The following is a 26,593-nucleotide window of genomic DNA, read 5'->3' on the forward strand; positions in this document are numbered from 1 at the left end:
AAAATAAAAAAATGTTTATATTACATTTTAAAGAGTGGTTCAGTTAGTACTCAAAGATAATGAAATCCCAAAAATGTGTCAAGGTCTAAATTTAAGTAATTGAAACTGCAAGGGTGATGCATTTAAAAAAAAAAATTATAAATGACAGGCGAAAACACAAAACAAATGTTTATAATTAAGTACTACATAATACAGTGAAATTTCCGATAGTGGAACACTGGCCTTGCCTGTGATATTTCCGATCTATACACTACAAACTAACCTATATCCCACAATTCTTCCACCTCTCATTCAGTCATCGGCTTTTCCAAAACGAAAAGCCCCTACAATAATATTATCAAGAGGGGAACCACTTAATTTACAACCTAATTCGTAGGTGAAATGAATTACACAATGTTTTTTAAAACGAAATTATTACTATCCAATGTTAAAAATACTTTTATTATACAATACTATTTACATATTTATTTTACTAATACACTGAAAATTAAAAAACAAAACAAAAAAAACCAATAAAACAGTAGAATAGCACTACATTGATATAGCTTCTCTTAATATATCAACATAAGGGCAAGAACATGGCCAATAAATACAAAAAATACTGTAAGTATGTAATAAATAGCAAATAGTTTCTTTGTCCGGTTATAAAATAGCGCATACTTGGTTCTCTCATGACATAAGGTCAATTTTACCATCTACTGAGTCGACAAACTTCACAAGACTAACACAAGAGAAATCCAATTCTAAAAAAGTGTCAAGGAATCGGAAGTTTCACTGTTCAACATTCATAGAGGTTCATTGTGGTGCTAAGATAGATTTCAAGATACAATGGTTTGATTTTTCGATTGAAAAGATACTAAATTTTGAATATTTAAATCAAATGAATAAGTAAAATTCCAAACAAAAAATAATTCAAAAAAAGAGAGGGACAATGGACATTATTCTATCAGATGTGCTTTCCTAAAACTTAAGAATTAAATACCTTATCAATTCATTTAAAAAATGGAGTTTAATGCATATTTTTAAAAGATCTGACAAATGAATTTCTTTTTTTTTTTTTTTTTAAATAAATATAGGAACGAATTGAGGAATGTAAGTAGTACAAGATGTACACATTTTTTTTTTTTTTTTTATCATACAGCTTAAAACACTTAATTACTATTACAGTCTCACGACATAAGGAAGTGCATTAAAAAAAATATTTTTTTTTTCCAAAGATTCGCTATTATATTTAATTAAAACCACAATTTACATGTATAAAAGAAAGAAAGGAAAAAAAATGTAGGTCTATATGTATGAGAAAGATAGAGAGAGACAATAAGATTGATCGTTGATGAGACTTCACTGATACTTGTACTGGGAGCTCTTGCTGTACGGAATGGGGGCTTGGCCTTGGGTAAAAGGGGCCGCCCCGTCGGGTGGATAGACCCCACGGTAGATGCCAGCACTTGAAGGGGGGGCTCCTGCACCCAATGCCTTACCGTGGCTACCAAGGGCACTCCCGCTACTGTGGCCTCCACCGCTGAACTGGCTGTAAGTAACAGAACGATATTGATTAGAAAGTAGTTCAAATGTCTAAACAGTAAGATAAATATCTAAAAACTAAGTTTCATAATAAATTATTGTACCATGGTATATAAAATAATTAATAAATACTCATTGAGATTAAAAATATCAAATGAAATCGATTATGAGAAATTTAATTGGCAACCTAATTTTTAAGTATATTTCATTAAGTTAACATGCATTAAATTTATGATACAATACTCTTCCCACTCTCAGGAAATATTTTAAAGAATAATATAAATAAGGGCAGAACACTAACATGATATTCTATTAAGTAATTGCTGGAGCCTCAAACCAGGGTTGTTTCCCAAGAGAAATTTTGAAATCATAAACTATCTCTATAGAAATGTATTCATACACTTAACTTCAATTATATTAAAAGGAAAATAGATTATTATATGATTGAAACACCTACACATCTTAAAATATTCACCTATGGACATGCTCTTCAGAATTAATTAGTTGATCCTTGATACTCCAACCTATCCAGAATACCACATAATGACAGGCACTGCTGTCCAGCAAAGATATTGGAAATTCTGGTAAGATAACAGTTCCATGATATCTTTGCTGGATAGTGTTTCTGTTATGTGATCAGCAGGATGGCATGGAGTATCAGGGTTCAATTCATTAATTCTAAACAACATCCTATGGCCACAGAAGGAGACTGAATTTTCCATGAATAAATGTTTTATTATGTGGAGATGTTTCAATCATGAATGACCTACTAAACTGATTAGTAGAATGTTAGTTAATTTAAACTGTTACGGTCGATAGTAAAATGTGTAATATTTATATAAATAGAGAAATTCACTGTCACAACTATGCTTAACTTCATTTTTCTTTTAAGTTTTAAATTTCTTTTCTAAACTGAAATTTAACTTTACATTTGTTTCTGAGTAATGTTATTTTTTACTTTTAATTTAAACATCTCATCATTTACAACCGATTACAAACTGGTTATGAAATTGATCATGATACATACATTTTGAAAATATAGAAAAAGTGATTGAGTCAACTAATATATATTTTTCCATCAAATACAAAATAACATTCTCTCTTTTTCATTAATAAATATATTTGAAATATACTAACTACATCTATAAATAATGAGTATACCTATCATATGATTTTTTAAATACAGTAGAATCCCAATTATCCATCCTAGTTGGGATCGAGACATCACCCCAGCAGAGAGCATCTTCATTCGGAGTTTAATAATAAAAGCCTCCGACATTAATTTGACTCATATATTAGGTAAAAATTAAAATTCAATACAAACTTAATATATAGGTGATATGTATATTAGTGTAACATGAGTTTAAATTTATTGGACAAATTAAAAAAAAAAAAAAAGAATCCTGGATACCCACATGACTTCAAGTGTTGAAATAATCTATAAGTTTTTATTTAATATTAGTAACAAAGTCAATTTGTTTTATTTCATCAAACTTAGTGTTTTCTTAATTTACAGTTTATTTATTTTTCCCAGCGGTTAATCCGGAAAACCGTTTAAGCGGGATTCTACTGTATTAAACAAAACATTATGTTAGAAAAATAATAAATATATATCTACAAAAATGAAAGTGTAGAAGAAAAAAATTTCATTATAAAATTGTAATAGCATTAAGACCATTCCATATGCATGCAAAATCTAAATTGTAACTGACATTACAGAAGCGGTGATATCAAAAATTAATTGTTAAAAGGCGATTAAAATTAAAATGCATTAAGCTATATGAATCAAAGCCAAATGTCCCATTAAAAATTAAAAGAGATTAGTTTTATTCAAAGGAGCATGCAAATATTGAAGTTTTTGAATTGACAATGGAAGATTTATACATATGGAGTGGTCGATTGCAGAACATGTTTTATCAACAAAAGTTGACATGAATTTTTTTATAAAAGAAAAATAACTGTAACACCAATACTTGAAAAAAATCTGTTTAAAGTCACGAAGTTAGTCAAAATTTAAAACAAAAATAATAATACACTAGAAGAGAACTTTTAAATCAACAAAAAATTTGTATAAAAACAAAAAAAAAAGGTATCAGTAAGATTATTTTTAAAAATTTGACATCACTAACTAGATCTTTTGAAGTCGTGTTTTTCCTAATCTTTTGTAGCGAAAAATTAAAATATTTCCTTGTTAGTAGTTACCATTCCAAACTATTATAAAGTGTTAGTCACATTTCAAACTAAAAATGATCCATAAGCATTAGCTACAAGTGAGACAATACATGCATAGTTACAATCAACTAAGACAGATACTACAATATTCGCTGAGGACGCTCTGTCTACACTTTGAACGTATTTACTTGCACAGCTTTCAAATTACAAAAAATGTAAATAGAAAAAAAAAAATATGAAAATAACTTATATGTTTTATTACAAAATATAAATAAATATATATTTCTAACTGGCACATTATTATTACTTTTGCTTGAATTTTTTGTTTCCAAAGCACAACTCAAGAAATAAAAATATAATCAAACCGATGAGCAAATTATTATACAGTAGAACCCCGTTTATCCGGATAAGAAATGGTACAATCATATAAAATTCTAAATATTAATGCCATTTATTAATAGACCAAAAAAGGTTTGTTTAATATTGATCACAACTCTTCTCCTTTTACTGAACGTTTCACCACTTTTTACTTTATTTATCATACCACCCCCCTCCCCCCTCCCACAACCCACAAAACAAGCATAGATTCATTTGATATTTGCCTATAAAATTACATTTATTGCCTGTACTCAGCAGACATTCATTGACAGTATGGCCAGTTTTGCTCCAATCAATTTATAAATTGATAGTACAATTGATAAAAAAAAAAAATAATACTTTCATAAATATAACTGAAAAGTATACTTCAAAAATGTATTTAATAATCTTAATTTCAAATTAAAATTAATCTATTTTAGTTAGTATCAATATTGTCTTATAAATAAAAACTTTAAATGCTTAAAGTTACGTTATATCCACCAACAATCATAAACCAGCTTATTTAGTAATGTATCCAACTAGATATGTTCAATATCTCAACCGAAATTTTTTAGTCAGTTGATTACATTAACTTACTAAATTAGGATTAAATTACAATGAAAAAAAGAAGATAACAACACCAAAATAATTCACTGCATTAATTCAATAATTATGAAAAAGAAAATAGAATGAAAGGAGAGGCTTAACAAAAAATTCCAACCCTACATTTTACAAGAACAATAATTAGTCTATAATTACTTTTCCAACATATACATATACCTCAATTCTACAAATGTCACATAAATTTTATCATTTATGAATTATCTCTGTTTTTAAAGTAAAACTAGATTTCAGACACAATCTAATGGACATAAATAAGTATTTTAAACTTTATATATTAATTTTTTTTTAGATGTATCTTAATATGTTAAGACTACCTGACAAAAATTTTATACTTTTCAGCAGGACCAATTTCTTTCTAAATAAATGCATGAAAAAAAATTATTTTACAACAGAAATCCCTGTTTCTGACATAAATTTCTATTTTATGCCACTTATATTGCTGGTGCTCTCAGGACCACACAAGTCCCTAATTATGAAAGTTGTTACGGCAACTCCGGGACAAATTTTCATATTTCTTTAAACATTTTTATATTATTATAGCTGTAATGTAAGAATATTTAGATTTTATGGTATTAATTAGGTTTAGTTACAGGAGAAAATATATACTTGCTCTACCTGTCAGCATTAATTAATTTAAGTATTAATCTAAAAAGTCCCCTAACACATACTCTAAATGACTTGGTGTAAGACGTACTAGAAGACAAGAAGTGGTTAGATGACGTGGAAGAAGATTATAAGAGAGGTCCAGGTTCTTGTAGGACGGTAGTGCCAATAAACAAATTCTAATCTAATAATCAAATCTAAGGAAATAATTATAATTTAAACAATTTTAACAATTAGCTCTATTGAAACACGGAAAATATCAATAAGCCAACGCTTATAATAAAATTGCTAATATAATTATAAAAATGTATTTAAGCTAAAATAATAATGTAATTTAAAAATGATTAGTAATTAAAATATTTTTAATCTATTGTTTAAAGCCTAGTACGCACTTGGATTCATTGTTGCCGACTCTTAGTTTTGGGACTTTAAGCAACATTGAGTATTCTGCAGTTATGGGTGAGTATTTTCGCATTTAGTGTTTTGAATCAAGACCGAACTGGAATTCTCAGACTCAGTTTTGCACTGCATTCTTAATAACGACATCAATCCAACACACTGTTGTCTCTCTGCCATCTTAGCTTACATTATCTCCATGTCTTCTTAATAAAATGTGGATTACTTATGCCACTTTGAAACTAATTGAGAATCTTAAGACCAGCAGATGTTCATGGGAGACAAAATTTACTAGTGTCATCCTCAAAAAAAAAAAATCTATTTTTATTGTCCCTAGGAAGTGATAGCCATGTTTATTCTTATCTTTGTACAATCCATCACTGTTTTTTTGTGTTTTTTCTCAGATTTTTTTCATAAAGCCACAAGAAATGGCAATTGATATTCCTAAGAGTGCCAGTTCTCTTGAGTAAATGTTGATGGACAGTTGAACTGAGTCTCAAAACGCGGATGGATATAAGGACACAATTCCTAAAAAAATATTGATAGGCAAAAAGTTCGTTAAAATCAATCAGGAGTCTGCAATAAAGAGTTACAACAATGAATCTAAGGGGTCTCAGAAATTTAATTTGAAAGAGGTTTCCCATCTGTGTTTTGATACCTTAAAAGTCGATTGATGATTTTAACTTGATCATCATAACTCAGCTGATACCATTCTTTATACTTTCAATCTCATGACCCTATAAATCTTAGCCTGACTCCCTAGATAGCTAAGTAGGTTAATACCGTTTTCAATATTCCCTGTCAAATTTCCATGTTTTAAACTGGCAATAATTAATTGTTAATTACTACAGATATTCTTTAATTAGATAATTATTAAGACATATTAGACCATCATTATTTATTTACAATCATTTTGGAGTCTTCAATCACAGAGGTCATTTGCTATTGAGTTAATTGAGAGCCATAAAAAATTATCATTTCTACTGTCCGATTTATTATGTCCAAAACAAGCTATTTTTGAGAGTAAAAAAACTGAATATTAAATAGCATCTACCAAGAAGACCCGGTAACAGGCAGTTATGAAGATGCATTTTTGTACAATTGTGTGTAACAGGGTAAAGATAGAAGAACCACCAGGTACAAAAACCTCCTAATAAAGTATTGATAAAACTCTAATTTGTTAAAACAAACGAACTGACTCTGTGACAACTATCAAAAATTTAGAAATAGCTTGGAGACTTATTGAATCATGTATCTAAAGAAATTTATATTTTGAGTTATAACAAATTGGTCTTATAAATTCATCACAAATTAATATATATATATATATATATATATCACCTGTATGTGAGTACAGTTATGAATTAAGTTTGAATTTTTACTTAATATATGAGTTATAATAATATTGGACTGTTTTTCTTTTATACACCACAGATTAAACAGCTCTCTTACTTAAAAAGTAATTTGTCGTTCCCAACTAGAATGGATAAACTGAGCTCTACAGTAACAAGATACTCAGTTTTCCACAGCCTCAAGGTTCTGAGAAACACCAAGAAAAAATTAAAAATGGTCCTAATCTCGAACAAACATTCCTTTCAGAGAAGGATTATTGAAGAAAATAAATTAATACTCTTCTATTGAATCACAAGAGCCTCCCCTCTAAACTGATCATCGTGAGCATCCATATTAAGCAGTCTGGTCAACCTTAATTATCCCAAGTTGGTATTATTAAGAAATTGATAAAAATTAAAAGGAACTTTCACTAGGACGTAATGGAACCCTAAACCGAAAACAGAACTACCAGGTAAAATTATGATCTCATTAGGAAAGAGCCATATCAATAACAGACAAAGTGAAAGAATAGAAAATTTTTACAGTGCCAATGCCGCTGTTCTAAAACATTCAATACATAAAAAAAACATCGCTTGTTAATAATTATTGGATAATTAATAAATAAATGAATCAAAACCATTAATCAACAGACTAAACAACCATTATCTAGCCAATCAAAACTAAAAATCACAAAGATAATTTACCAACAAATCAATGAAAGAGTCAAGTTACAACTACTAAACTGTACACTGCCACAGAATTGACTATGTTTTAACAATTATTAAAGTTGGTAAACAATTTTTAATTTATAACTTTCATTACAGTAGAGGATCCATTACATATCAACAAACGTTGGTAATTACAAATCACCAAATCTGTCTACCAATGTTGGTAATTGAAATTACTGACAAATTTCAGACTTTTTAAAGAATTTCCTGAAAATTCCCATCACTTCGGCAACTATACTATGTAAAATGGCCATCAACATAACTACTTGTTAATCAGAGGGCGTTTGAAAAAGTCATAGAATTTTTTTAAAAATCTTTATTACTATTTTTACTATTAAAAGGTAGAATCTGTTTCTGGTTATTATATTTAAATGTATTTTAATTGACACCAAACCACTTAAAGCTACATATATTCTTTAACAATTTGACCGCGGTTGACAAGTTGTTGTCAAGCCGTGGTAGCTTAGCACATACGACGATAATGTGTCATTAAGGAAGCCCATTTCTAGCTTGTGTTTGGAGTGGTCCATTTGTCCTAACTTCCACAAACAACAATCGATCATTCTGGGTTCTGCCACCTTAAAGGATTGTTCGATTCCATCAAAATTTTTTTATTATCGAATTTATTTTTTGAAGTAAATAAATTTATTTACTTATGAATTCTTTTATTTTACACATTTCTAATAAGATTTTTTACTTCTTCAAAAGGTTTTTTTTGTTTATTTGGGTTATTTCATATTTGTTAAATGCTTTATAGAAAATTCAATTAAAGTCAATTCAATCAAACCAATTTCAGATATATTTCATAGATAACAGTAATTTGAATCAGAACATTAAATAAGAACATGATGATGTGTACAGTGGAGGATAAGTCTGGATAGCAGTCAAATAGGATCACTAAATAGTAATAAACTATTTTGTGATCCTTTATTGACTACCGCCAACAATATATTGTCCTTCACGACATCAAAGGTACAAAGAGTTCTAAATTGAATACATCATCACCTCACACCTCAAAACCACCCAAAATTCTTTTGTTTCCTCTTCTCTAAATACAATAACTAGTGCAAGTAAAGTGACAAACAGGGATTTTTCTATTAGTATTGTTCTATAACTTAAAGAAAATGTGTGGTGCTTTTGCTTGCAGACAAGCTTTGAGCTATTAAATATTTAAATCATAGCAAAAACTTGAAAAAAGTGGAAGGTGGCTTGGTTGGTGATTGGTAGTGTAAAACATTAACCTAGTTAATCGATATCCTTTGGTATTATTTTCTTTATGCTCATAAAAAGACAAAGACAATCAACATAAAGTTTTAAGCAGACATTTTAGCATAGGGACCTCTTAAAACTTCCAGACGCACTTCCTGCTCATTACGGTCAGTTAAATCGAATGGAAAATAAGGTAACAATTTTAATTTCCTTCCCATTATAAATTCAACTGAAGATCTTAAAATCAACAATTAAATTTTGTGTTTTTTAATTAAATTTTTTTTTAATTTTCTAAAACTAGTCTTTACACTAAAATAAGAAATTTTAAGTGCTAGTTTAGGAAATAAAAAAAAAAAGTTAATAGTAAAACAATACTTTTAAGGTACAATTGAAACAAATCTATTTATGTGATAAATAAAACCTTGAACGAAATTTGTATTAACTTTTATTAAGACGAAAATCAACACAATACAAAGTGTGACAAATCAAAATTTTTTAAGAGTCCTATATTAAGATTCCTCTAGATGTTTCCAATAAGTATCTTTTGTACTTAATTGGGTTGTACTCACTAATCTTAACTTTAGTATATAAAAATGAGACAAGAAAAAAATTATAGGTACATTAGATGAGAACAAATTATTGAAATTCACATTTATGTGAAAAAGCATCCGATTTGTTAACTGAATGTGCAACTAATAACAAAGTAACCACAAAAACTAAATTATAACATAACTTAGAAAATGATGTTCCAAATAAAACTCTAAAAATTTAATCGGTTATTTCAGAAACGACACATGTGCTATTTTAACAAATGAGGCATGTATCATTTCTAAATTAACTGAACAATTAGTATTTACCTTTTTACTAACAATAATGACATAAAAAAAATAATTTGAGGCTAATAGGTTGTTAAGTTCCTCCGAGACAAACAATAAATTAAAATATAAGTTAATAACTAACAGATACAAACTAGAAACCCTCACGGTCCATGAAAATAAAAAAATAAAATAGAACTACAGAATATATATTTTAAAAACAGATTCTTTTCAAAAGTATATTGAAAATCTGTACATAATTATTAACAAAACATTGAGGGACTTTTATTACAAAAAAACTTCATGTCAAATTTTATTTCATGATAAAAACACCATAAAATTAAATGATTTATTTAAGTATTAAACAAACCATATTTACTCTATTCAATTGATGTGTTCCATAGGACTGGGTTGGGGTGGATAGTAAGAAAAGAGATCTGGCAACAATGGATCTCCACTGCGTTTCTTTGACCGTGACTGTTTCTTTGACTGCGAGACACTTTCTTTGACTGAGCTGATTACGGATCTGATGATGTCATTGAAATATAAACTTTACTTAATACAACTTCAATTGGAAAAACACAATTAAAATAATACAACGTAAAAAAATAAAGTACAGTGAAAAAATGGAATGAAAAATTAATATTAAAAAAGAGCCTTGTGCATCATGGAGGTGTAGTATCAAAAACAATTGCTACTATTGCAAGCAACCACCACAACAGACAAGACCCAAACACATTCTATCACAGTTTAGAAGCAATGGATTACTGATGCTACCTTTGGTTAAAAATCACATTTAACAAAATGAAGAAAAAATTCATAAATACCTTTGAAGATGTGGTGGGTACTGCGAATACTGGCTAAAAGATGATGATGAACCAGGCATCATACCAGAAACAGAATAAGGCCCATAACCTATAAATTGTAAATTAATTACCGAAATGTTCAGTACCTAACTTTTTAAAAAACTTTAACAATAACTGAAATTAGAAATTTCAGAACAGGTCATTTAGTTTTTCATTTCATTCGATATCTAGCACATAACACCCATATTAGGGCACAATAAATATCTTGTTAATAAGATTAAAACTATAACTGTTTTGAGGAGAATATCATCTATAACAATTTGTATACAGAATCATATCTATTTTCAGAGAGTAACTATTTAATTATTTATGAACTATTACTTTATTTCTGGGTTTCTTGTATATTGTTGAGGGAAATTACACATGTAAACAAAAAAAAAAAAAATAACATTTATATGTAATAAGTTAAATATCAACAAACATATCAAATATGTAGAATAAAATAGGTACAATTCAAAAATGATTTTCTTTGAACGAATATTATACTACACAGATAAAGTTCAATATAAAAGCCTCCCCTATAGTGTTTCCTCTAACACTCCGCTAATTAATTGCAGAAGTTCAGATCAAAATTTAGGTGGCAAGAACCAATTTTTAATTTTTTTTATTATTAAAATGTTAATATAAACAAATTAATCATTTATCATCAGTACTACTACAACAGATACTGATGTATAAATACGGACACTACAGTTAGTATTATTGTGAAGATAACTATCATAGAGTTTACACTCTGGTTGAGCTATTATGGCAGTGAAGTGTCACCACTGTGTAAATGGACTATAACATGACAGTAGTTGGTTGAACTGTTGTATCATATACTGCCATCCTTCACACTCTGTACCTTTTGCAATGCTACCTCAAGAGTATGCCAGTGAACTCAAGCGTTTACTTTGCCCTGTTTATCTTCTTTTCCTATACATTCAACCACTTTAAGGATAATTGTGGTGTCTGGTTTTAACATGAAAGTAGCTCCACAGCCGCTAACGTGAACTATCATGCTGAAGCTAGGTTGACATTAATTTCATAATGACAATAATCACACAGGTGTTATGGTAATGACCATGGGCAGAACTTACTCCTTCCTGAACTTTTTGATTTGTTAAAAAAAATAAAAGATATTATATAGAAGAGAATAATAATATAAAAAAAATTATACCTTGCTGCTGCATCTGAAGCTGCTGCTGAGTGTGAGCATGGTGGCCATGCTGCATGCTGAGCCCTTGGGCAGCCATCTGCTGCTGCTGCATCATGAGCCGTTGCGCCTGTTCAGCAGCAGCCTGCTGTTGTTGGGCCTGGTCTTGTTGTTTTACATCATCGCTCTTCGAGATAGGTGTTTCTAAACAAAAATACATAACCATAACATAAATAAACACACACATATGTAAATAATGAAAGTCATCAGAGTTTCTTGGTCAGGATTTATTTTTGTTCATACTGTACTGAACAGTTTTGTGTGAAAGACATTAAAACCAATTAAGAACAAGCATTGAGAACCAGAGAGTACAATCCCACAGTTTGGACAAAATTGAATTTGAATATCAAAGAATGTCATGCCATCTAGTGGCAAAATAAAGAATTGTATTCATTTCGAAACCATTCTGCAGATAGAGCCAGTTCCACAGTAAGTATGTGTCTTTAATCTCAAGTAAACAGTGTAACAAAGGGTTGACAGAGTGAAGTAAATGACTCTAAAAATGTAAAATAATAAGTATTAACATCTGCTTTTAAAAAGCCTACATGGTATAGTATTATATTATATTATAATATAATATAACTTATATTTATTAATAGCCTACATGGTAGGAAAAATAATGATTAAGAGCATACATTAATGGGATAGCTGCTTTCAGACCCAGATAGTCACTATGAATAATATCTTAATCAGAAAATTTAACAGAAACTGGCAGAAAGAGGTTGATGATACATGCTGATTAAAAGAAGTTGACATAAATTCTGACTATTTTCTTTTACTAATAAAATCATAGATGAACCATGGATGATATTGAAGATTTGGTTATGAATATAATAGATAATAGGGAGGAAATCTAAAAGAGATAGAGAAACAGGATATTATTCACAGAGACATTGAAAAAGGTTTGAGAAACATTTGTGAAGGGAAAGAAAGACATAAATGAACAATGGAAAGGTGATTGATGTCTAAACAGCAGGACAAAATTGTAAGAAAGATGGAAATAACAAACTGACCATGGCCTTGGATAAGAAATAGTCTAATTGAAGCACACAATAAAAAAATTCTGATCAGATACTTGATAAAATAAAAGGGGTATTGAATTCCAATTCTTAACATTATTTATATCTATTCTAGCCCTTTCGCTTTGTCATATGTTATGTTGGTTTCAGTTCAAATGACTGAAATGCTCCCGAAATAGTCTTCCTGACGGGTCATTTCTTTTAAGAAAAAAATAAATCATTAAAGCTGTTGTTGGTTGAGAAAAATAAGCTGAGATTTCATATCATAAAGTTCCTCTATCAACAGTGGTAATAATTCATATTTAACCTTGCTAATACAAATTATCGTCATTCAACTTCTATTTTCCTATTTAAATAATCAAACTAAGTAAAAAATAACCACTGAAGCTTCGATCAATAAAACCAGCAGTTCAAGAAAATGTTGCCTAGCATGTGGTATTCTAACCTCCAAGGGTAAGTGCTTCATTGGGTCTTTGGGTCTTTCACCATAAGAATAAAAACACTATCATTCTTTGATGTGATGATGGTGTTTAGGTAGAAAAATTAATCAATTAAAAATAAGAACTTAAACAATTTATCTATCCACAGTCTTTAGAGAAGTCTTAGTTGCTAAAGGGTTTAAATTATCATATACTTCCAGGTCGGGATATTTAAAAACAGTCCTCAGGGAAAATTTTCCGTTGAAAAGAGATGTCTGATAGGAGAGGTTTCACTATATATGTAACTTTTTTCTTTGACAAAGACTACTCAGTGCCATGGAATCATAGAAGTGGTACAATATAGTCAAAAAGTATAGAAACATAGGTCTAAAATAAGATTTGAAATAAAAATATTCATTTTATGTTTAAAATTGATTCAAATATAATACCTTTGCCTGAATCAGGTTTTTTTTCATCAGATGCTTTTTCATCTCCCTGCAGAGGGTCAAACTCTTTAGAACTAGCCTGGTTTGAGATTCCTCCATTTGGTTTATTGTCATCTGAAATAACAGCAAATTAGGAATTTAAACATCCAATTTCACATAAAATGAACAAGATCGCAAGGGGTGTACAATTTGACTGTAGGGTAACAAACCTCAAAAAGAATAAAATAAATAAAGGTAAACTAGAAATATTTTTGGCCTAAATAACACACTCAATAAAATCCATAATGATAAATGATTTGTATTCTAGGGTATACTTGTCCCTTGATAATAACAAGAATTTAAAATTAATGTTACATTGGTCAGGATTTATTAATTAGTGGTCAAACACATTCAAAAGTAATAAAACAAAATCAAAATATAAATATACATATCAGTAAACATGTTGTTGGCAAAAATCACATCGGTCAAATACATTTTGATTTAGGAATATTATAGTTTTGTTTAAATACACAATAATTATGGTTATTTCACATATAGTTTAAGATACTGGTGTTGAACTCCGTATAATTTCAATTTATCATCATAAAAAACACAAATAATGAATTTAAATCACTAATGTGATGAACATCTTTAACTCTGCTAGTTCCACCTTCTGGTTTAGGTAATAATAATAACAATAAAATACAAATAGGTCAAAAAATGGTTGTTACAGAAATAAATAAAGGAGGAACTGGAGGGATTTAGAAGAAAGGAGAGGGTCATTTAACACTTAAAAAGAGCTGAAGCTGTCAGAGAGAGGAAGGTCTCTGCTAGTCCTTTTACCTCCAAAGTTATAAATTTAAGATAATAATGAAAAGGCAATAATTAGACATTTCATTAGTTCAAAAAACAATACCAGTACAATCAAATTTCTAAATAACAGACACCATGGAGGAGGGGATGATAACTTTTATACAGAGGAGTCCGCCATTAAGAAAGGGTTAAGATAGATTTTTAAATTCAATTTTTGGATTGTATGTATGTTGAAAAGTATATATTTACACAGACACACTGAATGATGTAAACACACAGCAATATGTTGTATACATACACTGAATGATATGTATACATACACAGATTTTGTGTTAAATTGAATTGAACTGAATATTCATTACATTATAACTGAATACCTCTTAGTGATGTTAAAACCATCAGTTCTGAAATTGTGTTTATACATTCATACTTTATGAATATTTTCCATTATAGAGAATTGAAATGTGCTGATGGGGAATCAATTTGGTGACCACAAAAGAAGTGGAGGGTTCCATAATAAAAGAGTTCAAATGCATCAAATTTGTACGTAATAGGCAGGAACCTTAATAAAATTGGCCATTAAGAGAGGTTTCCAATATAGAGGAATCTTCATTAAGAGAAATTTCACTCTACTTTCTTTAAGGGAAAAAATAATTACTTAATGTGTGGTCCAATTTATTTAGTTAAGTTCCTTCTGATTCCTGGTTAATTTGTACAAACCAAAACTTTCACCAGAAAAATAAATTTAAAAAGCAATTATTATTGAATTTTAACATACAAGTCATCCTGTATAATATGTAAATACCAGTAAAATGGTTAATGTTTTTATGATCAAGTTTTGAGTTTTGGTATTTGGCCACTTGGTGTTTTTTTCAAGCTTCACATAATTTTTAACTTGACCCCTTAAAATTTTCAACAGAAATAAGAAAATTGATGATTTTGTCTGTTATAGAGAGATTAAGAAGGGGTTATTATAAAAATGACACAAAAATTAACTAACAGAATTATTTATACATCATCTCTTAAGCTGTAATAATTTATAATTCTGAAAAAAACAAAAACACAATAGTCTTTTCACTAAGAAAAAAATATTATTTTTGCATTATTCCAGGGACAACCCATCTCAACCATAGTTTTGTTCGCTACATACGTAACTTTTTTTGCTTTGGATAAAATAAAAGAACAAAGTTTCTGATAAATAATGGAGACATTCAAAAAAAAAAAAAAAAAAAAAAAAAAAAGCTAACTTCTTCATTTATTTTAATACAAAATTTAATTTCAAAATAAGGTAAAATTTTCCCATAAATTTGTAATAAGAATTAATTGGTAATTATCTAGTCACATATGTATATAAATTATGAAATGCATACTAATATGATTATTTTAATATATTTTTTTGATAATGCTCTTATATTTATATTCACCGAAAAATAGTATTATGTAACTTTTCACAAAATAAGTAACCCACAAAATTTATTTCTTGAATTGCAAGTTCCTACAATCATATATTATGACTTGTGTGCATTAATCAAAATTAATAAAATTAATGCACAAAAATATTGTTTAATGCTTAAAAAATTGTGTCAAGTAATCAAAATTTGCTTTCTCATTATAAAAATGTTGTCAATCCCTGATTTAGGAGCTACACTATAAATATTCACTTCTACTAAGCAAGAATGATTTATGATATAACTGTTGCTGAGTTAAGATGAAGAATTTGGAGAAAAATAGTTGGTTTAAATTAGTATCAGTATTAAAACATTAGAATAACAAAATGTAATAAGACAGTAACAAAAACATAAAGGTTAGTTTTCAACAAACAGTAATTATTTATTTCATAACATAAAGCAATGGAAGAAATTTTCAACAAATATATTTCAAAAATAGTGTTAACACAAACTAAGATATTAGTTACACAAGTCAAAACAAATAAAACCACACAGAAATATGTGTTACTGCAATGTCTATGATTAAAATGTAATAAACGAACCAACTCCCAAAACATACTTAAATCTATACCTCAATGTTATTAACTTAACAACAATAATCGTAATCATATCACCTTATTCATTACCTCAAACTTTTCAGAACAATGTCTCTTTGTTGGAGGTTCAAGTAGAAATTTTAAATAAAAATAAGATAAATTAAGGTTTAATCAATTTTATTTTAAGCCTTAATCAAAAAGAAAACAACTGAAAACGAAAATTATGAGCTACTAAATCAATTGGTGATCAAGATACAAAAATAATGATAGAGCTAATCTTAAATCAAACAATTAAAATTATAAAGCCGATTAATTAATATATTTCAGGGACCAATCATTACACACCTGGAGAATTTTAAGGTTATTATATTAAAGTCCTAACTTTTGAAAAGCAACATAAAATCTGCGCTTAAAAAAATGTAAAGAGACATGGTTCCTCAATATCATACAACTAAAAATATAACACAACAAATAAATTTTATCTAACCTTTCATATTAGTCCAAGGAGGATCACTCTTGTTATTTGGGTCCCCCCATCGACTTTTTTTCGGCCGTGATTTCTCCTCCCCATCTCTTAAATCATTATCCCAATCACTACTTCGCTCTCTGATCCTACCGCTGCTATCTAAACATATCAGTTCGATTGTCTAACTTTTTGCCAAAATTAAAGAAACTGATTTAACTAGAAGTCTATACCACCATGCACATTTTCTATTTACCTAGCGCACATAATGGATAAGTAAAAGCTTAGATAACTTCAATGATATATATCATCTTGAAACTTTAATGACTTCGCAATGGAAATTAAAACTCCTCACATACTTGACGATAATGATAAACTAATGCTATAGCATATGATTACTCAGGAGCATAAAATTCCTTTAAACTCAGTGATATAAGCAGATTGGCCCAAAACTCTCCAGGTGCGCATAATGCCCCATTCTACTACTTCATTAATTGATGACCCATTACTTGTGCAGTTAAATATGAGAATACAGTTCAAATAATAGATTTTAATAAACAAAAAAGGCATGTTGGCACACACTTACAACAAAAGGTTAACTAGACACAATAAGAATATCACAACTCACAGCATGAATTAACATGAACCAAAAAGATTACATTAAACAAAAGTTAATTGGTTAACAGACATAATTAGCACATTAAGTGGTTAAAAAACAAGGTTAAAGCAAGAGAGCAAATTATTACAGAAACTAGAATATTAAAAGTCATGACTGTTAATAACAGATAACTACTTACTTTCCAAAGCTGTATTAGATGAATCACCATAAGTTCTTGGTTCTATAATATCAAGTAAATGGTTTACTTGGTCTCGAATAGAGCGTAATTCACCTCTAATTTTATTAAGTTGTGGGGGTTGGTAGAGCTTATTTCCATCACCACTAACAAATAATGTTAGTTTTAAAACTCTGCTATATTGAATAGCAAATGCAAGATCTGAACTGTCAAATATGGTTATGAGATCACCATCTAAAACAATTCAAGGAAACATTAAAATAATGCCTGGTATAAGCTAATTAAGAAGTCCAATGAATGTGATAAAAAAATATATATAATTCTCAAAACAACAAAGACCATGATTAAAATACCTTCATCTTTATATTTAATTGTAATGTCATCTGAACTACTAAGTTTTCCTCTGAAAACTCGTTGCATCATTAAAACTAATTCATCATAAGTAATAGCTTCATTATGAATAGGTATCCTACGAACATCATCGCCCAATTGAACCTGAAAGACAAAAATCATTAGTAAAAGTTTCCACTAAACAAAACAAAAAATTGTAAATAATAAAATATTAAACACAACCTTAATAATTAGTTTTCCACTTAAGTCCAATTGTTGGAAGCTTTGATCACCACCACCAGTCTTCGAGGAAAAAGCAGTCGATGAAGACATTTCTAAAATCTAATTCAAATGTTAAAAACTAAACTAATTGAGCGAACATTTGCTTATGTAAGTTTCTAAATTCACGAATAACGGCGTAAAATATTACTAAAAGGACTAGTAGCAGAGTATTCGGGGTAAACAACAATACACGTTAAAAACTTATATGTACAGTGTTGCCGACGATACCGGCATAAAATCTGGAGGTTTTTCTCGTTCCTTTTCTTGACCGTCTCTCAGTTCACTTAGCACCTCATTATAATTTTGAAAACAAATTAAATGATTTAAATAATTTTTAAATTCATGTCCACAATAATTAAACAACTAGATCTTTTCATAGACGCTAAGTAATAAAAAAAATCGCATGTACAAATATATCGATACTGAAGTCTCGAGAGTTTTAATGAATTTTATTAAATAGAAATAAAATAATGTATTGTTTTTGTTTGAGAAATGATATATTATTAAAAAATCCTTTTTATTACATATTTGATTATTCTACTTTGATTCAAATCGTTATTTAAACTATTTTAATTTATAATTTCACATCTAAAATCAATGAGCAGCAAAGGTTAACCTTGTTTAAAGTTTGAGATGACTTATCAATAATTAGTCATTGCTCATTTGTTGAATTAAACTTTGTTGCGTCTTATCATGTTATGCTTGAACATCTAAATACTTTAGCAATTCCAAGTATTTCATTTTTATCAAAAAATGATTAAACTTGATGACCTTAACAAATTTCAATTTTCTACAATAATTTTGATATACATTGAAAACCTTTTAGAAACTTTTTTCAATATAAACAGCCTAGAAAAATTATACATAATAGTAATTTGAAGTGGGCAAGAAAATGGTTGGCCTGAAATTTTTCTCTCTCCAGACTTCTCAGTACTTAGTAAATCTCATGTGAACTAACATTATGAACAAATGAGCTATTAATCATTTAAATATTTGTACATTACGTTAATATGTCAAAACCGTTTGACAAATAAATATATTTTTATCAAGTACTTATAAAACGAAAAAGATAACCTGAAAACTAATTCATAACAAACAAATTCAGGAATAAAACTGATAATATTATCAATTAGAGAAATATTTCAAAAAGAAGAAATATACTGCTCATAATTGAGCAGTTATGCTGCAATGATCAACTTTAAATTAACTTAATGAACGAATTCGAATATTACTAATATTGTGTATAAACCAGGGTTAGGACATTAGCTATAGATAAAACCATGACTACATTGTCATGAATACAATGTTTATTTGTTAATAGTTCATTAATAACTAATTTTTGACCAGTTCTGGTATAAACTGCAACTGAAGACTTGGATTTAATTAAATATCAATAGGAAAAACAAATCATACTTACATACTTCTTAATGTATGAATGAAACATAATTTTTAAAGGGACATAAATATTACTGACCAAGTGTAACTATAGCTTTGAAAAAGTTACTCTTGTAAAAAGCTTTTTCTTGGGGCACTTATATTAGGTCCATTTTAAATTTTTTCAATAGTAGTTCGAAGAATAATTAATGAAACTTAATATATTTTTCAATAATATAATAATAACATTAAACAAAATAAAAGGAAGATGGTCTGGGTGTGGAAAAAGAAAAACTCAAAGAGTCGAAATGCTATCTGAGTTTTTCTTTGACCATCTTCCTTTTATGATTACACACGGTAAATCAGTGATGTTCATTAAACAAAATAAATTTGAATTAAGATGTTAAAAAATATTTCTAATGTAATTTGATCCTCTTGTGCAAAATTTCTTCATATCAATGAGCAGTAGTGTTCAATTCATAATACAGAATTATATGGTCTTTTAAATGAATTCCCAACTCACGCCACCAAACCATTTTTGTTGAAGGTGGTTCATGATAATGGTGTAACCATATATTTTAAAAGCCAATCAAGCCTAGACAACTTGGAATACATGGAAAAATATATTTTCTGCCACAGAATAGTTATTGTGATCCATTTATGACAAACAAAAACAATAAAATACCTAATAAAGAAATTGTAATATAATTAGGCACATACATTAAACATTTTTTATTTACATACAATATAAAAGATCTAAAATACAAGGATATTATTCACCAAATTTAAAAAAAGCTTTTGACCTCCTTTTTAAAGTACATTTTAAATAAAACAAATTTTTAAAGGAATGACTTATTTATTTAATTTTTAAATAAAGTTCCTCACAATCACATCTACTCCAATATTTAATAGTTCTTTCATCACAGAAGTGACAACATTCCTCTAACAGTCCGAATTTTAACCATAAAAAAAAAAAAATCCTGGAGGTGCCAATGTACCAGGTAAACAGCGAACACCATGATCATAAAAATATTGGGAAACTTTGAGGAGTCAAAATTCTTCATAAATTTTCCTATTGCTTATAGTGCTAGATAGATTCAGGAAAAATTATGTTTCCATCACCACCAAATCTGGAAACCCGGACAGCTTTACTGTCCCAGATACGATACTCAATCCGTGAATGTCCGGGCAATAGATAATAACCCTAATAATGCAATAAATTAATACCTGGTTAGTTAAGCAGCCTCCTTGTATCAAATATTATCCAAGCGATTCATATTCGTATTTTTTTTTTTTTTCAACAGATTAAAAAATACTTTAATTTATAAAACATAATATTTCTGGTGAATATTCACAAGTTGCATCAATAATATTAAATCCATTTGAAATATGATAGTATCTACTTATATTTAAGTGTAATACAATAGTGTCAAGTGGATAGACAGTGGTCACTAATGTAAAGCAGCTTCTCAACACCTTCACCAGAGTCAACAAGTGGAGGATTATTAGGTCATTTATGCTCATAATTATGTGATAATTACAGACTTTAACCACTGAAATATTGGTGTAGTTCTTAATGAATATGGAGGTAAACCCAGAATTATTATGTTTTGTTACAAGAAAGTATTTCTTAGATTTATTCATTAATACAAAATAAATATTTTATTGACCGACAAGTAGTTCATTTCAAGTTAGAAAATAACTTTATTTTATTTTATTAACTTAAAGATCACTTTTGTGGAAAAATTTTAAGCTTCAATTTGTGTGAGAACTATTAATTAGGATGTCATACTAGAGCTGGTTATTTTCAGACGAATCAGATTGGTTCATCAAGATTACTGTGTGAAGTAGTTCACAAATAAACTTAGAAGTAGGTTTGGACGTGAGAATGATTAATTTTATTATATATACAAATGGTTGGCCATATAATTGCGCAAATAGTATACAATTATTTTTGCTTCTCTTTTGACCACAACCCTGACCATCTTCATGATCAATTTTATTGAACGGATACAGTTAACTTTAGTATTCTTAAATATAATTTACACTAAATGACATAAATTACAAATAAGGGTGAAGTTACAATAAACTTGAAAGAAGAAATAAAAATAAATAATTTATTTTATTTATATACATAAACTTAATAAACCATAAAATATATTTACTTATATACATCTAAGTATTTTACAATGGTAAAAATACTTATTTATACAAATAACAAATAATTTAAAAAAAAAAAAATACTTTAGAGAATTCATTTCACCGATCAAGTATCTTTTTATACAAAAATAAAATACACTTCAAATAGAAAAATATAATTAAAGATGTCTTAATAATAGGTGCTAAACAAATATTTTGAGTCAATAATACTTTGAATTTCTTTTCAATAAAACTGGCAGCATTTATTTAAGTTTTTGACAAAAAATTCATCACAAAAGAACTTTTTCCTTATATTTGAACAATAGAATTCTTGATCACAATAAGCCATGTTTTAATTTAATAGCACTAGATACGAGGGATTTACTCAAGGCAGGATCTAAAGATTCAAAACCTTCAGAAAGAATAACAGAATCTAAATTTTCTGCAGCAAATTGTACACAAGATTCAACTAATTCCTAAAACAATAAAAAGTAAAATTATCAATAAAACATAAAAATGTAAATGAATGTACAGGTAGTATAACATTAAATTAAAAATAACTCTAAAAGGATAATCAAAATAAAATACTCCAGTTACATCAGTGATTCCCAACCCATAGAAGTCTGACCACTAAGCTGGAAACTGGAGCATATGGTGGGGCTCATCCCCATTCCTGACCGACTTTGTAGGGTCTCCTCAGAAAATATTTGAAAATTAGGTGCAATTTGAGTTACTTTGATTGTGCATTTATCTGTTTAAATCTTTCAATTTAACTAATTCAACTAAATTAAAACATCAGGAAAAATAATTAATAAAATATAACAATAAACAATGAATCTTCACAAAAATATGTTTTCAGACATATTTTTGTGAAGCCCACAGCTGGCCCACAGCCCACACATGCCCCATAGACTACCAGTTGAGAAACAGAGATTTACATTTCTATTCAGTGAGCACTTTTCTAACACTATAATTTTTGGAATTATTTTTGCTGGACCTAACAGTGGCATGTGGACGGTCCATTGTGGGTATTATTCATTGTATAACTTTCTTCAGCTCTCCTCCAGCACACTTAACTTTCATATTTCCAATGGGATGTGGAGATTTTTTATAAAAATGCTAACAATAAATGTAAGCATCTTATGGCATCAAAGCTGAACTATACTGGCAAAAAACAAGATAGCTATACTATGGTCATTTCAACAAATGTTTTTCATAAATGACCAAGAAGAGAAGGCATAAAAAAAAAAATACATAAAAAAGAAGCTGAATCTTTTTCTGCACAGAACCTGCGGCAATTGAAGTAAAGTATTATTGGTACAGGGATCTATAATTCACTGTAAATTCAGGAAACACATATTCTACCTCAAGCTGATAGGATCAGCAATATGTAAATTATGTAACACTGAAGGTGTAACGGCATTATCACATTGTCAATTTGTAGGCTTGAGGTTCATATTTTTTATGGAAGACATAGTGGAATATAACAGTTTGGATTGATAAACTCATTAGCTTTAATTATATTCGAAGAATTTACTTATCTCAAGCTTTAAATAGCTCACTGTGAATGAATGAAGGTGTATCTCACAGGCTCTGATGCATTAAACCAAATTATTATTATATATATAAAAGTAAATACAATTTTAAGATGAATTCATATTGAGTACATTTTTTGATCAACTTGTCCTGAAGGCATAAATCATAAAAATCTGGAAACATTTTACAGGTTACGAGGATCTGAGAGCAAACAGTACAGAATTAAGAATTAATTCCATTTTAGAATCCATCATCATAATTTAAGTTTCCGTAACTGGCCAAGGAAACTAAAATAGCTGCCATGATACTGACACCTTAATGAATAAATGCCTCAATTATGATGATGGATCCTTACATTATTTGTTTGCAAATAATCAAAAACATTAAAAAAATGTTGATGGATTTACGCCTTCAGGGTCAAAAAAATTCCCAATATGATTTTGTCTTAAAATATGTTTTACTATCAGGATTCATAAAAAAATTAACCCATACCATTGGTAATTCCAGAGTAAGGTGGACTGGAGAACATTACAAAATTCAAAATATCTTCAGAAGATAGACCTTATGCCACTAGGTTATAACCCAGCAAAAATAAAAAATATATATATAAAGAAATTATGGAGGTGAACATTAATACTAAGATACCCAGTATTTTCAGATGAAAGGCATGAACATCAGAATGAAATAAGGAATCAAGAAAATGTGATTTATTCACCTCATAGTTATGAGGAAAGAAGTAAAGAACAGAATTGAGATATTATTATTTTGATAATTACCGACTGGTTTCCAGCAGCGATAGCATATAACTGAGCAACATTTGAAACAGTTAGGCAATATTTAAACATTTCCTGGGACAGGTTCTTAAGCTCCAATTCCAAATAAGACATTGCAATGTCGCAGAGAGCTGTATACAAAAATACTTTTGTTAGGAAAAATGGTTTATGCTCGGACACTTAACACATAAAATTACAAAATTACCGATGATTTCGGATCCTTCAAGTGGTTCCACTATACCAGTGTAAACATATTTTAGAAACGCCCGATAGGCCTTGGAATTATACTGTTTCATATTTATGACAGTCCTGTAAAAAAAATAGTGGATAAGTTAAAAAGTCAACAATAACACAAAAATATTACATTGGGTGTCTAGCAAAGTAGGTTGAAGAAATATTCCCCAAATTTACCATATTTAGCCCAAATTTTAATTGACCCTTTCCGATTCATAAAACTCATCAAGCATTCATTAATTTATAATGAGTTTCTATTTTCACTTGTTAAGTGTACTTATCAATTGTTAGTACAGGTGAACTTTAGATTGGGATAAGTACATAAAAATCCTCTCCAAAGAGTTATTTATTGTAGTTAAATATTCAGAAAAATTCCTCGTATTGTTACACAATGATTTATTATTTTTTTAATAATTTATATAGATCGATGTTCATGTAGATGTCAAGCAACAGTTTGTTTTGAAAAATAAAAATTAATTAGATTTATTATTCTTACAGTGCTATAATGATTCCATGATGGTATAATGATGGCTGAGATACTTAAAATCTTTAATCAGCTTCTGTTTTGAAATAAAATGGCGGATAATTGTTTCATGTTTATACAGTAATCCTAGAGTAAACTTCAGTGCCAGACAAAATGGGCCCAGTAGGAATTTTAGAGAAAATCTGGGAACGGTGGATGGTGGAGTAATTTTTTGCTTTCTTGATCAATTACAAAGATTTCTTTAATTTATTAAGAATAATAAACTGAAATGTACATAATCTACAGTTTAAGCGAAAAATAATAATAATAATAATAATTTATAGTGCTTTAAATTTAAAAAAAAAATTTTTAAAATGAGCTTAGGATAATTGAAATAGGTAAACAATCTTTGATAGAAATGATTAAAAACTTTTAAGCTTTTATTTATTCCAGAGGATTTGCTTGATAATCCTATTTTCATAAAATACATGAAAGGTAATTAGAAGGGAAAATTGTGTTTTATCAGAATCCTTGAGTTCTCCCTGACTTTGCCAGAATTAAAAAATTACCTGATTTTTTCTGGTTTCCCAGTTGCTAGACACCCTGTATATTATGTTATTGTGCCACTGAGACTAAGGACTAATGTTAGTAAGCACGATCACATATTTTTAAATCATACACAAAAAAGTGCTTCCACCTTCCATTTGACCAGTTTTCATCTAGTAGTGTCTTGAAGTGTTCACAAAATGCTCTCATGATGATGGTATGAACATATACAACGCCATCAGCCAACTGAATCTGAAGATCGCTGTACTCCTAAAACCATTAGAACAATTAGAAACATCAGATGAAATTTAAAGACAAAGTAACATATAAGTACATATATAGTACGAATGCTCAAAAATGTTTTTTCCTTGGGTTTTTATTTTCTTAAAAAACATAAATTATTTTATAATTTTAAGCCATCTTATTATCATTAAGAAATAAAAGAATGAAAATAAATTTATAAAAATATCAAAGTCCATCACTTCTTCTTATCTCTGACCTCTCTGGAAATAAAATTGGAAAAGTGATCAACTATTTATGTTAGAAGGAGATAGTGTTTCGTTCAAGAAAAACATAAACAGTTTTCAACCAATTAATAATGGCTAATATTTTGACCCACACTGCAGGTATTCATCAAGGCTAAAAGAAAAAGATAAATAAGAATATAAAGCTAATGTAAGAGTCTAAAAGTGACTCGACAATAAAACAGATATAAAGGTGGAGGTACAAAAAGATATTTACACAGTACCAGTGAATGTTACTCTTATCTATCCAATAGAAATGGTAAGGAAGCACACATTACATGCACTGATTTATACTCTTTTATATGCACTTTTTCTTTAGACTAGTTATGCCGATTCTGAAACAATTTTTTATTGCTTCTTCTTTGAATTTTCTATAAAGTGACACTCAAAGCCGAAATATTAATTTTTCAGTTCATTACTAACTTATATCCGTTGATTTACCTTCTTGGTTTATTATTACATCTTTTTGGTCATATATATTCTTTTTTATCAGTTCACTCTCATTACAATGTTAGTTGATATATTTTTTTGTATTCATCTTTAACTTGAGTTTGTACATACACATCTTACGGCTTTTATCCATCAGAGATGAGTGAAAAGTACTGATGGAGTCCAAGTTCGGACTGAAGAAGTTATATAGTAGAGAGGTTCAAA

At 28.7% G+C, this 26,593-nt stretch overlaps 2 protein-coding genes across 7 annotated transcripts in view; both read right to left on the reverse strand.

Moving 5' to 3' along the window:
• Nucleotides 1-1,192: 1,192 nt before the first annotated feature.
• Nucleotides 1,193-18,537, reverse strand: LOC106683427 (protein TFG). Of its 4 annotated transcripts, none has more exons than XM_014424890.3 (9): nt 18,312-18,537; nt 18,092-18,233; nt 17,742-17,972; nt 16,969-17,106; nt 13,709-13,819; nt 11,786-11,965; nt 10,588-10,675; nt 10,140-10,286; nt 1,393-1,531 (listed from the first exon to the last, which is right to left on the reverse strand). In XM_014424890.3, exons 1-8 carry the CDS (start codon nt 18,399-18,401, stop codon nt 10,145-10,147), a joined length of 1,122 nt encoding a protein of 373 aa, XP_014280376.1. In that variant the 5' UTR covers nt 18,402-18,537; the 3' UTR covers nt 1,393-1,531; nt 10,140-10,144. The 4 variants fall into 4 exon arrangements, with proteins under 4 accessions (XP_014280375.1, XP_014280378.1, XP_014280376.1 ...); XM_014424891.3 differs by having other exon boundaries at nt 1,406-1,531; nt 10,131-10,286; XM_014424889.3 differs by lacking the exon at nt 10,140-10,286 and having other exon boundaries at nt 1,193-1,531.
• A 3,432-nt stretch (nt 18,538-21,969) lies between these two features.
• LOC106683418 (RCC1 and BTB domain-containing protein 1) overlaps nt 21,970-26,593 on the reverse strand; it is a 61,286-nt gene continuing 56,662 nt past the window's right edge. For 2 of the 3 annotated variants that reach the window (XM_014424876.2, XM_014424877.3), the window contains exons 9-12: nt 25,549-25,685; nt 24,378-24,481; nt 24,176-24,303; nt 21,970-22,339 (exon numbers count right to left, since the gene is read on the reverse strand). In XM_014424876.2, the coding sequence (XP_014280362.1) occupies nt 22,199-22,339; nt 24,176-24,303; nt 24,378-24,481; nt 25,549-25,685 (510 nt within the window). In that variant the 3' untranslated portion in view covers nt 21,970-22,198. The remainder of the gene's footprint in view (nt 22,340-24,175; nt 24,304-24,377; nt 24,482-25,548; nt 25,686-26,593) is intronic. The other variant, XM_014424878.2, reaches the window with a different exon arrangement.

Source organism: Halyomorpha halys, unplaced genomic scaffold (genome assembly GCF_000696795.3).
Source record: "Halyomorpha halys isolate HHAL.00 unplaced genomic scaffold, Hhal_1.1 Scaffold482.1, whole genome shotgun sequence".
Classification (NCBI taxonomy): Eukaryota; Metazoa; Arthropoda; class Insecta; order Hemiptera; family Pentatomidae; genus Halyomorpha; species Halyomorpha halys.